This window comes from Lacerta agilis, chromosome 15 (genome assembly GCF_009819535.1).
Source record: "Lacerta agilis isolate rLacAgi1 chromosome 15, rLacAgi1.pri, whole genome shotgun sequence".
NCBI classification, from domain to species: domain Eukaryota; kingdom Metazoa; phylum Chordata; class Lepidosauria; order Squamata; family Lacertidae; genus Lacerta; species Lacerta agilis.
Genome location: NC_046326.1, coordinates 32,003,860 through 32,015,475, shown reverse-complemented (window position 1 = coordinate 32,015,475; position 11,616 = coordinate 32,003,860). Strand labels below are relative to the sequence as shown.

The 11,616-nt window shown below is 46.7% G+C and overlaps 1 protein-coding gene across 2 annotated transcripts in view; it reads right to left on the bottom strand.

The window, feature by feature from the left end:
• Positions 1-3,451: 3,451 nt before the first annotated feature.
• Positions 3,452-11,616, bottom strand: part of CUX1 (cut like homeobox 1) — a 268,675-nt gene continuing 260,510 nt past the window's right edge. For both annotated transcript variants that reach the window (XM_033172446.1, XM_033172445.1), the window contains exons 19-23: positions 9,155-9,238; positions 8,315-8,371; positions 6,661-6,741; positions 6,260-6,324; positions 3,452-5,163 (exon numbers count right to left, since the gene is read on the bottom strand). In XM_033172446.1, coding sequence (XP_033028337.1) covers positions 5,103-5,163; positions 6,260-6,324; positions 6,661-6,741; positions 8,315-8,371; positions 9,155-9,238 — 348 coding nt within the window. In that variant the 3' untranslated portion in view covers positions 3,452-5,102. The remainder of the gene's footprint in view (positions 5,164-6,259; positions 6,325-6,660; positions 6,742-8,314; positions 8,372-9,154; positions 9,239-11,616) is intronic.

The following is an 11,616-nucleotide window of genomic DNA, read 5'->3' as shown; positions in this document are numbered from 1 at the left end:
AGCCTCTGGGGCTGAAGTCAAACAGCTGCGTTAGCAGCACTGAAGTGACCTTTCTGGGGCACAAGCCTGGGCAGTGTGTACGGAGGTCCTGCTTTGTCCAAACAACAAGGCCCCACTCTTGGCCTTGCTGATGTAGTCCAAATGAAAACAGAGCAATATGTCTGGCACCAGTCTGGCTGCAGGAGTTGCCAGAAAGAGGTGTATGTGATACCATCCAACCGTTTTAGGGGCTCCGCTCCAGATTTGGGTAGGGTTTATTCCTTAGCCTTTTCTTCTCCCGTTTAGGATCAGCGTTTTCCTTCTCCTAGATGGGCTACTTTCCCAGGTTTACGAGCCCCATCTGCCCCTCACTTCCCTCTCTACGGCATGTGCAGGAACTGCCTTCTTGACCATGGGACCCACTCCTGGTCTCGTCCATTCAATCTGCCAGAGGAAGTGGCCCTTCTTTGGAAGTGCAGGTTGCGTCTATGGGTAGGAGTGCCAAGGTTGGTCCACAAGCTGCGACTCTAACTAGAGAGATAATCTGCCATCCAGATAATCCATGATTCAGAGATATTATCCATGCACTTAGTCAAATCTAGGTTTGACTACTGTAACTCATCTGCATGGAACCTTTGAAGACAGTTTGGAAACTTCCACTGGCTCAAAATGCTGCTGCCCAGATATAGGAGGCCTATAAAAGATTTATAAAAATAAGTAGTGGAATAGTAATCATTTTGCTTTCATTTCTTTTTTAAGCAAAACAAAGCCTTTCCTTCACCTGGCAGGAGCAATTAAGTGGGGCAATTAACCGACAGTGGGGCAATCAAGAGAGGTTGCATGTGTGAAATCTTACAGCTGCAATCAACAAAAAGAAATCGATAAAAATAAGGATCCGCAAACAGGAATCGTTTAACGAACATTGGAAAGGATTTTTGCTGAACAGGGCTTGCTTGTGAGCAAGCATTATAGCAGGATCTTGGCCATGGAGAAGAACGCTCTTGGTTAATGTAGAACTATATGAACTGCTATGTGGGAACTGTGTTAAATTTTGCTTCCAGCTGGTTGTGGAAAAGCAATGACTCAACTGCACTGTGGTCTGATTTGTGGTCAGATCCCCCCCGCCCCCCCCCCGGTGGTGGCATTTAATGGAATTTTACCAGGAGAAGGAGGAGAAATTCTCCAACAGTTTCTTGGGAGTGGGGTCACCATGAGTAGCCTCCTTCCCCCTTTCCTTTCCTTTCTGTTTTTTTGAATGCTGCTGCTGCTGCTGCTGTGGTAAGTGGTGTCGACAGCAGCAGTCTAGCTCAGTGTTTTTCAACCTTTTTTGGGCAAAGGCACACTTGTTTCATGAAAAAAATCACGAGGCACACCACCATTAGAAAATGTTAAAAAAATTAACTCTGTGCCTATATTGACTATATATAAAGTAATTCTCTTGAATTTTTCAATTTTTCCCACGGCACACCAGGCAACATCTCGCGGCACACTAGTGTGCCGCGGAACAGTGGTTGAAAAACACTGGTCTAGCTACCATTGTTCAGCTGATCTGGGAATTTTAGCTCTGAGAGGGGACTAGGGGGCCTCCTAACAACTTTCAGCAGTCTTAACAAACTATAGTTCCCAGAATTCATTGGGGGAAGCTGCGCCTGTTTAAAGTGGTATCATAGTGCTTCAAAAATATGGCATGAATGTGCATTCCAGGGCATTGTGGGTGCATGGAGAATTGTGGCTGCCACATTTAAAAATGAAAATGGTGGAGAGGAGACTATCTGGAGAACATTTTGCAAAGTGGTCTAATTTTGCTAGGGGTGATTGAGAAATGGTGTGTGTGTGTGTAAATCTCAGAAATAGATTCTAAAAATTTTGAGCTCAGCTCTAGGTTATAGCGTGGCAGCAGCATTGGAGATTTCTCACCTGTTTTTCAAAAACCAATTTTACAAAGTACCTTGAACATCACCCAATCTGACAGTCCCTTGCTAGGCAACTGATCTCCCCGCTCTGCAGGTCTAAGGATGGTGAAGGTTTGCCAAGGAAAACAGATGCTGTTGATGCCAGACATCCCAGAGCAGAGTCACTTGTTGCAAAGTTATTTAGAAATTTAGAAAGAGGAAATGGGATGATAAGACGCTGAAGCTAAGAGGAAGGGAGACCCTGCCCAGTAAATAGCCACATGGTGCTTCCAGTTTCCATTCCTCACTTTTCTCTGAGGCTGCTTTGCATCAGTCCCATTTACAAGACACAAGTCCTTCCTTAGAGCAGATTTCCTGAACTGTATTAAGTTTGGGTTTGCAGCAACAAGTTGCACAAGGAAGACAGAGAAAAATAATAAAATGAAAGCTGCAAACGCTGCGATATGGCACATATTCTGGACATGTACCAAATTTAGAAAATTACTGGAATATATAGCAATGGACACTGGCCACACTTTGCCCAGGGATCCTTTCCGTTTACTGCATGGATATGTTAACAAAACTGTACCAATAGAATAGGGAATGGATGCAACAGCTCTTAACTGCTGCCAGAATAGTAATTATTTGTCAATTTTATTTATTTGGAGAAAACCAAAGAGGGCAGACAACAATAAAAGTCTTCATTGAGAAATGGAGTCTTTTTATGATATTACTTGGAAACTTGTGATAGTAATTTAGTAAGTTTGACTTTGGTATGGAAGTTAATACCTATATGTTTAGTTCTAGACATTCCCTTCTACTTTTATTTATTTTTTTGCTTTAGTTGCTGAGGGGATGGAGGTCAGTGCACAGGAACCAGACCAGCAGGGCCCAACACCAGAACCAGAGGGGTTCCTGTCTCTTTGAACACGGTGGCCTCTGAACTGTAGGGAGTAGCGGGAGGGACGCTCTAGGAGGCTGAGACAGACAAGTGCCCACAGCCCAGGTGAGGCTCACTAGTTCTGGAAGGAGGGGTATGATTTCTCAACTGGCGTAGGCTCAGGGCAGGACAGGTGAGGGTCACCTGCCTCATCAAGCCTAGATGAGCATGCAGTTGGCATGCAAAGTACAAAAGGGAAGCAGAGATGAGGGTGCTGTGTCTGTTCAACTGCCCATGTTGAGGGACCTTGGATGCTCCTGGACCTCTATGGGACTGTGCTTTGGGTTTGACTCTGGCCTGTATCCTGACTGCTGGACTTGTGGAGAAAAGGACTAGATGACCCTCTGTGTCCCAAACAACTCTGCAATTCCACAATCTGTTGGGTTCCCATTCCATTCAGTTTCATGCCATCTGGGGTTGGTCTCTCGGCTCCCAACCCAATTGGCTCAACTGCCTGCCATTTCCCCCCCCCCCAGGCCTCCAAGACTGACACCCAACAGAGTACACAGGGAGTCCAATTCATCTTTCAAGCATTTATTTGTACTGGAAAGCATTTTCCTTTGCAGGCAGGGGGAGGGGGGGAAAGACCAATTTACGCACACCAGAAGCAGTTTAAATAATCATAGGAAGAGGAAAGTTTTGAGGAGGATCTGTTTCCCAATCTGCATCACCCACCATCAACTACAAAATCAAACCTTTACTATGAAAACTCCATTTGGGGGATTTTCGGAGGCAGTTGAGAACGCTGGTACATTTGAAAGCGAAGAAACTGCTCCGAGAGGCTTTCAAAAGCCACAATCCATTTGACCACCACTTCTTCCCTCAACTGCATTACTCGATTAAACAACAGGATTGAACAACCTCTTAATTCAATAATAACAAAAAACAGGAAGGGAATTTTGCAACAGAAAGTTCCTGCTTACCACGCAAAAGGAAGAATGTTTACTGCAGCAGTTCCAAAGCAGATAAGCCACCTTTCTCCCATGTTTGTTTTCCCAAGTTTGCTAAAGCCTCCAGCAAAACTATCCTTAAATCCCTCTGTGTGACATTATTTGGGTCCCTTCCTTTTTTTGCAACAGGATTAACTGCTGCTTCACAAACAATTCCGTGGGGAAACCTGCCCTGGAGATGGATCGCAGCAAGGAGCTGTGGCTTCCCACTGGGGGCCCATTTCGGGAATATGTAAAACAAACACAAACCAGCCCTTGTGGTCCGCAGCACACTCTGCCAAGGGGGAAGTTTATGTTTCATGAGAAGCATTTCTAGTACTGTCAGGTGCGTACTGGTTCCTTCTCTTGCTCAACCAATGCAGCTTTTTCCATGTCCCGGAGTTGTTAAATTTCTTTTGTCAATAAGCACAGGAGGAACCTCTAGCATTGAAGGAGCTGGCCAGTCTGTTGAAGTGCATTAAGACTCGCTCGCTGCATTCAGACTTCATGGGTGCTCCAGTCCTTCAAACCTCACCCCGCCCCATGTGCCCGGCTTAATATGTGCCCGGCTTTGTCAAAAATCACAGTTTGCCATGGCATAAGAACCAGACACTATGGTTTGTGCAATCCCACAAACGAGGATGCAAATCAGGATTAGACTGTGGTTTGCAAGCCTGGCTTGGAGGTCTGGTTTGGAGAAACCAGGAAGTTTTCTAACAAGCCAGGCACACACATTCCCAAACTGTGGTTTGAAGAATCAGGGAGTGTTGCATCTGAATGAAACCACTGGCTTGCTGCTGGCTTAAATGGTTGTATAAAAAACCCTCTGTGAATTAACTCCCAGTGCTAAGGCAGACTTAAATGTAAAATGTCTGGGAGCCTGGTTCAGACGTTCAAAAACCACAAATCTGCAAACAGAAGGCTACCCATGGATGGAACTGCAGCTTCTGAGACGTAATTCTCAGACTGGAGTGCCTGCAGCTGTTTCTGCGGACAGCTTGAGTCAAGTTTATAATTTCTGTGTGAATTGATGAGTCCCCAAGAACGGGCAAGGCATATCCTATTGAGCCGGGGAATGTTTGAACCAGCCCTAAATCTGCTGAATTTATAAGCATTTTTGACAGATAGTTACTGCTGGAGACAACCAAGGAGAAATCAAGTGCATCAGCTTGAGTCAGCTTTGCGAAACTGTTGTATCACTCTCTCTATTTTTTTTTTTTTTTGCCTCAAGCCTGAGCCTGTGAACAACGTTGTCCTTGAGGGAGAAGGAATATGGGGGCAGAGCAGCACTGGGATTAAACCTTTCTAGGCTGGAAATGGAATTGGCTCCAGTAAGGGGGGGTGGGTTTCCAGTCAGGGCCTTCATTGCCACATATCCCCGTTCTCGCCATTCTCGTGGAACTTGTGCAGGTGGTCGGCATATCTGAAAGAGATTGAAGCAACTGGATCAGCGCACCACGGTGTGAATCTATATTGTGCCCCATAAAATGCAGAGTGACAAAAAGCCAAGCCCCTGACCCTGACAGGCTGGCCATATGAGGGGCAACACCAGGAGATGATGGCAGGGGAAGCGGGGCAAGGCCAGGCATTCTCAAGGACGACAGCATACAGCACCAGGCCCCTTCTGCCCTACACATGGAGAGCAGAATCTTATCAGTTTAAAGAATTTTGGGAAGTGTCGTTTAAGGGTGTTGAGAGTGGATGGGAGACCCCTCTCTTCCTCTCGCAGAGCTACAGCTCCCAATGTTCCCTAAACCACTCTGGAAATCTTAGCCTCATGTAGGTGCTCAAGGAGGAAATTTATTACAGGCAACCTCCTATGGCCAACTGGAAGCTGCGGAACTGGCGTCAGGCGTTGGGGTTCCAAAGAACATTTGCAAACCGGAATGCTCACTTCTGGGTTTGCAGAGTTCAGGAGCCAAAACATTTAAATCGTGAGGCATTCGACTTCCAAGGTACAACTCTATATAGTTTGTTGACCATAATAAACACATGAATGGCTATCCTGCCCTTCCTTCCCAGAAGGATCCCAGGGTGGCCCTAGGACAGGGCCGGCCCACTCATGTGGCAAGGTGAGACAACCACCTCAGGTGGCAGGATCCACAAGGGCAGCAGCTCCTGATATAGATCTCTATCCCTGCCCTTGCTCATGATGTAGATCTTCATTCACCCCTTCTTCCCTGGCAGGGAGGAGAGGGGGCAGGATTTTGTGGTTTGCCTCAGGTGCCAAAATGTCTTGAACCGGCTCTGCCCTAGGGGGTTGTTCATATGTAGATGACCAAAGCTCAACATATGGATGTGGGTTGGTGGGGGGGGGGAGCACCGAGATGTGGGACAGGAAGCGTGCCCACCCCCGGACCTGCTTCAAACCACAAGCGATGGATTGGCTCAACTGACTCGACACCTGCGGCCCTGGTTTCCACATTTGCAGAGTGAAAGGCATGTTTGCAGAAGCCGAAGAAGCATCTACATGGTAGACTGAAGGAGAGAACTGGGAAGGCGGCCCCTCTGATACTTACTTCTTTGCACAGAAGGCGGCACAGTCTCTGCCCACGCTCTCACTCCAAGCCGTTTTGTAGAGAACCTGAGAAAGTAAAGGCAGCCTGTTAATTGTTCAGCTGAGAGTGGGAACCCCAACCCCACCCCATAATAACCCTCTTTGCTCAGGTTCCCCCTGTAACAACAGAGATTCAGGCTTTGAGGTCCAATCTAGTGGGTGCCTGGGGGGTTTGGGGTTCCCAGTCAACCGATGGTACACAAGCCATTCCAAAAGAAAGCCCTTTCCGGCTGAAGAGCGGGGTACAAATGCTCTGAAACAGATAAAGCTACTTAAGGGCACCAGGTGTGTCAAGGCTGAACTACAGACTCCTTATCTCCAAAGGCAGGAGGATACCAGAGAGAGAGCAAGCCACATACTTACCAGGAAAACAAGGCAATGCAAGAAGAGAGTGTAGAAAAAGGCAATTGTACGGGCCGTCTTGTTGGAGAGGATGAATCTTCCCTGCAGGTGCACCAAAAGAAGACGGGGTTTGGCATAAATACTCTTTTCAGAAAAACAAACAAATACAAAATTCTGCCGATGAAAAGCAAAATGCATGCCACCCTGTACAAATTAGGCAAGTTTATATATTGTTCATATTTATTAAACTTTTATGCCACCCTTCACCTGAAGATCACAGGGTGATTTACAATATAACAACACACACCATTGTACCAAACGAAAACAACGCCTCTCCCTACACTTTAAAAGGCCATAGATTGTTTAATTAGCCAGAGGCCTGGGAGAAGAGGAATGTTTCTGCCTGGAGCCTGAAGTTATGTAATGAAGGCACCAGGCGAGCCTCCCTGGGGAGAGCATTCCACAAGTGAGGAGCCACCACTCAAAAGACCTAATCTTTTGTCCGTCCTGAATCTCCGCTGCTCAGATCCTTGGCTAGTACTGCTGGGTTCTAGTTATTATGAGGTAGAGAAAACATCTCTCTGTCTACTTTCTCTGCACCATGCATAACTGTTGCCTATACCTCAAACATGTCGCACTCGCCTCCCTACCTTACTAGCTTATTTTTTAGGCAAAAAAGTCTCATATTTTGAAATCTTTCCACATAAGGGAGTTGCTCCACCCACTTGATCATTTTGGTTTTGGTTGCCCTTTTCTGAACCTTTCTCCCAGCTCTTTTTGAAGCGAAGTGACCAGGACTGCACACAGCATGGCTGCACACTATAGGTTTGCACCAAGTTATTAAGAAAGGGATTGCAGACTGTGGAGAGGTGCTGCCGGACAGAGCAGGCGACAGTAAGCTAAGTGGACCAGTGGGCTGACTCAGGGAAAAGCGGCTTTGTGTATCCATGTATGAAGCAGATCGCAGCTGGTGAAAACTCTGCTGGCAACCAGCCCAGACCTCTCCAAACATCTGTTTCCATCCTCTGGGTATTTCCAACGCAACATGGGATGCCAGTTCTGTCCAAACTGTGGGACAGGATTGCCTTCAGAGGCAAATATGATCTTCCTGACATGCCAGGCCTGGTGACTTCAGTACACAAGGATGGCAGGGCAACTGGTGACAGTGCACACCTGCTGAGCCTCGCATTTCAGCACAGACACACACAGACACCAGCTGTGAAACTAGGGCTTGTCGCCAGGCCAGGTTGGTCCCAGTGACTCACGGCCTTTTCTTCTCCATGCATGAGGAATGCACACTTGCTAACAACCAGGATCAAATTGACTTTTTATAAACCAGCGATGTAGCTGCCTCCGGAAAACCAGGTCCCGTTCTGGTTTCCTCGTCTGAAAGTTGTCAGGAGACCCTCCCTATTCCCCTTACCAAGTGACAGTTCCCAGACAAATCCCTCTTCTCTGGGAACCTTTGAGAAATGTAGCTCTGTGAGGGGAATAGAGGGGTCTCCTAACAACTCTCAGCACCCTTAACAAACTACGGCTCCCATCCTTCTTTGGGGGGAAGCCATAACTGTTTAAAGTGGTATCACACTGCTTTCAACGTCTGGTGTGAATGTGGCCGATGTCAGTGTTCCTCCACATCAGATGGGAGAGGACAGAGCATCAGTGCTTGTCTTACCATGCTAAGAGTCGCCTTATCCCACGGGCTGAGACTCAGGTACTTCCTCTGGCGCTCCTGAGTACAAACAAACACAAAGCAGAGATGGAAAAGTGAAAGGCAAAACTGAAATCGGCCGTGCCTCACCTGCAATGCCAACATCAGCCCATGATCTAACAACCCCACTTAAATCTACCCAGTGCTTAAATGTGAACAGACTTGAGGTCAAGATGTTATCCTCCAAGCTTAGTTTGCCATCTGTAAAGTGGCCCCACTAATGCCTGCTTGCCTGCCAGCCGGGCATAGGGGCATCGCCAGGGTGGCTGAGATTGCTGCTGTAGGAACACCGCATACCCTTAAAAGTGCTCTTGCAGTAATTAAAGTTAGTAATAATAGTGGTAACAACAACAACAACAATTTTCTTATTTACACCCCACCCATCTGGCAGGGTTGCCCCAGATAAACAAGATGTAGCTAAACAAGATGTAATGGAAAAAAATCCTAAAACAATGGTTGAGCACTGGTTGAAGGTGGCTGATAGCCATCACCATCATTTAGGAAATGTAGTACAGTCGTACCTTGGAATTTAGTTGCTGAATGTTTTGGCTCCTGAACAATTGAAAACCGGAAGTGATTGTTCCGGTTTTTGAACGTTCTTTTGGAAGTCGAACATCCGGTGGGGCTTCCGATTGGCTGCAGGAGCTTCCTGCAGCCAACTGGAAGCCACACCTTGGAAGTCAAATGTTTTGGAAGTCAAACGGACTTCCGGAATGGATTCCATTCGACTCCCAAGGTACGTCTGTATTTCAAAGCACTTCTTTCCCTTCCCTCCCGCAGCTCCAAACGAGAGCCTCTCTTTACCTTCCTGCTGAAGGAGGCGAAGGGGTCCAGGCGCTCTTCATACTGGGTGGAGTAGCGGAGCTCAGTGTCGTCGCTGCTGCCGCCCTAGAACAGACCCAAACACAGAAGTCAGGGTGAGTTTGCAGGTGCTTGTTTGCTCCTGGTTGTGTGAAAGCAGTCGTCACAAAGCTACTGCCTCACTTCGAACGTCATGGTTCTTCCAGAGCTGTAGCTCAGTGGTAGAGCAGCTGCTCTGCATGCAGATAAAAGTCCCAGGCTCAATCGTTCTCTGGAGGAAGCAGAAAGTTTGTGCATATTGGGGAGGGGGGGACATTTAGCAACCTAAGCGAGCAGGTAGGTGCATGTCCTCGTGCACGACAGAGCAGGAGAGAGATCCAAGCTTCACTGCCTGCCCCAAATAAAAGCATCCAAGGCCTCCAGTCCCCAAAGGGCAAGCAAACTTCCCTAGCATGCCACGGAGAAACTAGTATGATTCCTGCTAACTAGGCCACCTTTACAGCCCTCTATTTCAAGGGCTGTCAAGAGGAAAGCACTCTATTTGAAGGCATCCTATGTTTCAGGGATGGGCACCCTGTGTGTCCCCCCCCCCCGATGTTGTTGGACTACAACCCACACTGCCCCTGACCGCTGGTCCAGGCAGGCTGGGGCCGATGTGAGTTGGGAGTCCAAGAATGTCCAGAGGGCCATTGGCTTCCAGTCCAAAATCCGATTTAAAGAGCCGTAAGAAGGGAGTACCGGCAGGAGGGGCCTTGAAGTTGCCCATCAACAGGGAACAGCTGGGCAGCAGACGGAGAAAACACACAGCTCATCTGGTGCAGCACATTCTTCCCCACTAGGGTGAATGCACTGTATTTCTGTTTAAATTAAATTATTTGTAGTTCCACACCTATTTATATCAATTAGTCTGTGTGATCTTTATGCACGTTTGCCCTTTCTGTGGCGATGCTTTCCTTCGTGTGTGTGTGTGTGTGTTTGATATGAGATGAGTTTTGGGCCACCCTCCTTTTGACGGGTGGGATGCTGAGAAGCACACCTGCAGCAGAGCCAATGGCGAGAGACGTCAAGCAATAAACAGGGCGGTGCTTGAAAACACTGAAGCAAAGTGCTTTGCTCTGCCCTTCTCTTCTCAAGTTGGCACATGCTCTCTCAGGAAGCAGATTCCCTGAAGCCACTGGGTTACTTGGGAAGGGGAAGAGCTCTCTCTCCTGGACGTGTGGAGGACCAGCGCCGCATGATGGAAGCCAGAGAACTTTGCTCTTGCAAAATGTTAAAAGGTTGTGCAAACGGGTTGGAGCTGGGAAAGTGTCCTCCAAGCCAACTAAATTACTCTAATTTGTGATTATATACTACCCTGTCTCTGAAAAGGTCGTGCATGTGGGAACCCACCGGCACCATAGCAAAAAAAAGGGAAACCTAACCGAAAGAAAATTCCTCCACCTGCCTTCTTCACCTTGGTATCAGCACTGGGTGCAGTGGAAGCTGAACTAGAGAATGAAAAGCACCCACTGTTTCCCAGAGGGGGCATAAAGCATCCCTGCAGGATCAGGCTTCATCTGGTCCAACTTCCTTTTTATATATATATTTATATATTTTATATATATAACAAAATTGACAATAACAATAACACATAGAGAATAACATTCATAGTCATATTTCTTCATTACAGTTGTACATTAGTATTTACATGCTAATATATAAATTTGTATATAGCTTCCTTTTGAATTCATCCATATTTTATATTAACTTTTATCAACTTTTCCTCTTTTTCCTTAGCAGGTCAGATAAAGAAGTACACCAAAAGGAAAAAAGGGGGAAAAAACCAAGACAGAGAAGAAACTCAGAAAAAGCAAAAGAAAAGAAAAAGAAAGAAAATGAAAATGAAAATATAACACGAAATAAACACAATAGACTTCCGATTATACTCATTGCGTTCCCACCCACCCCCCATTTTTCTACACACGGATCCACTTTATTATATTGTCTTAGAGAGTTAGAGGCTATTCCAATCAAAAGGTACAAAAAGAATGGAAAATTTTCAAAGAATATTTAGATCAGTATTATAATATCAAACATCTCCTGGTAGACATAGCGTGACTCTTGTATGTTAAGAAGAATGATATCTTTATAAGTGGAAGAAACTAAAGAAGACATCTGGTCCAACTTCCCATTTGCCATGCTGGGAAGCCCACAAACAGGAGGGCATAGTGGCTGGGCTCCCCAATGTTGTCTTCCCCCTCAGTAGTTGTTATTTGGAGCTATGCCGACTCTAGAGGCTTCTAGGACATTGTGTCACTTCTGGGCCATTCACACAGACAGCAAAATGACTTTGAACAAAATGGCTCCAAAGGATTACATGACCGGATCCTGCCATTCCCCGGTTGGGGGCCAGTTCATTCAACACATTAATGCACTGCCAGCCAAGGTGTGCTGAATCAGTGGCGCAAGGACAGGCCCTGTGTGAA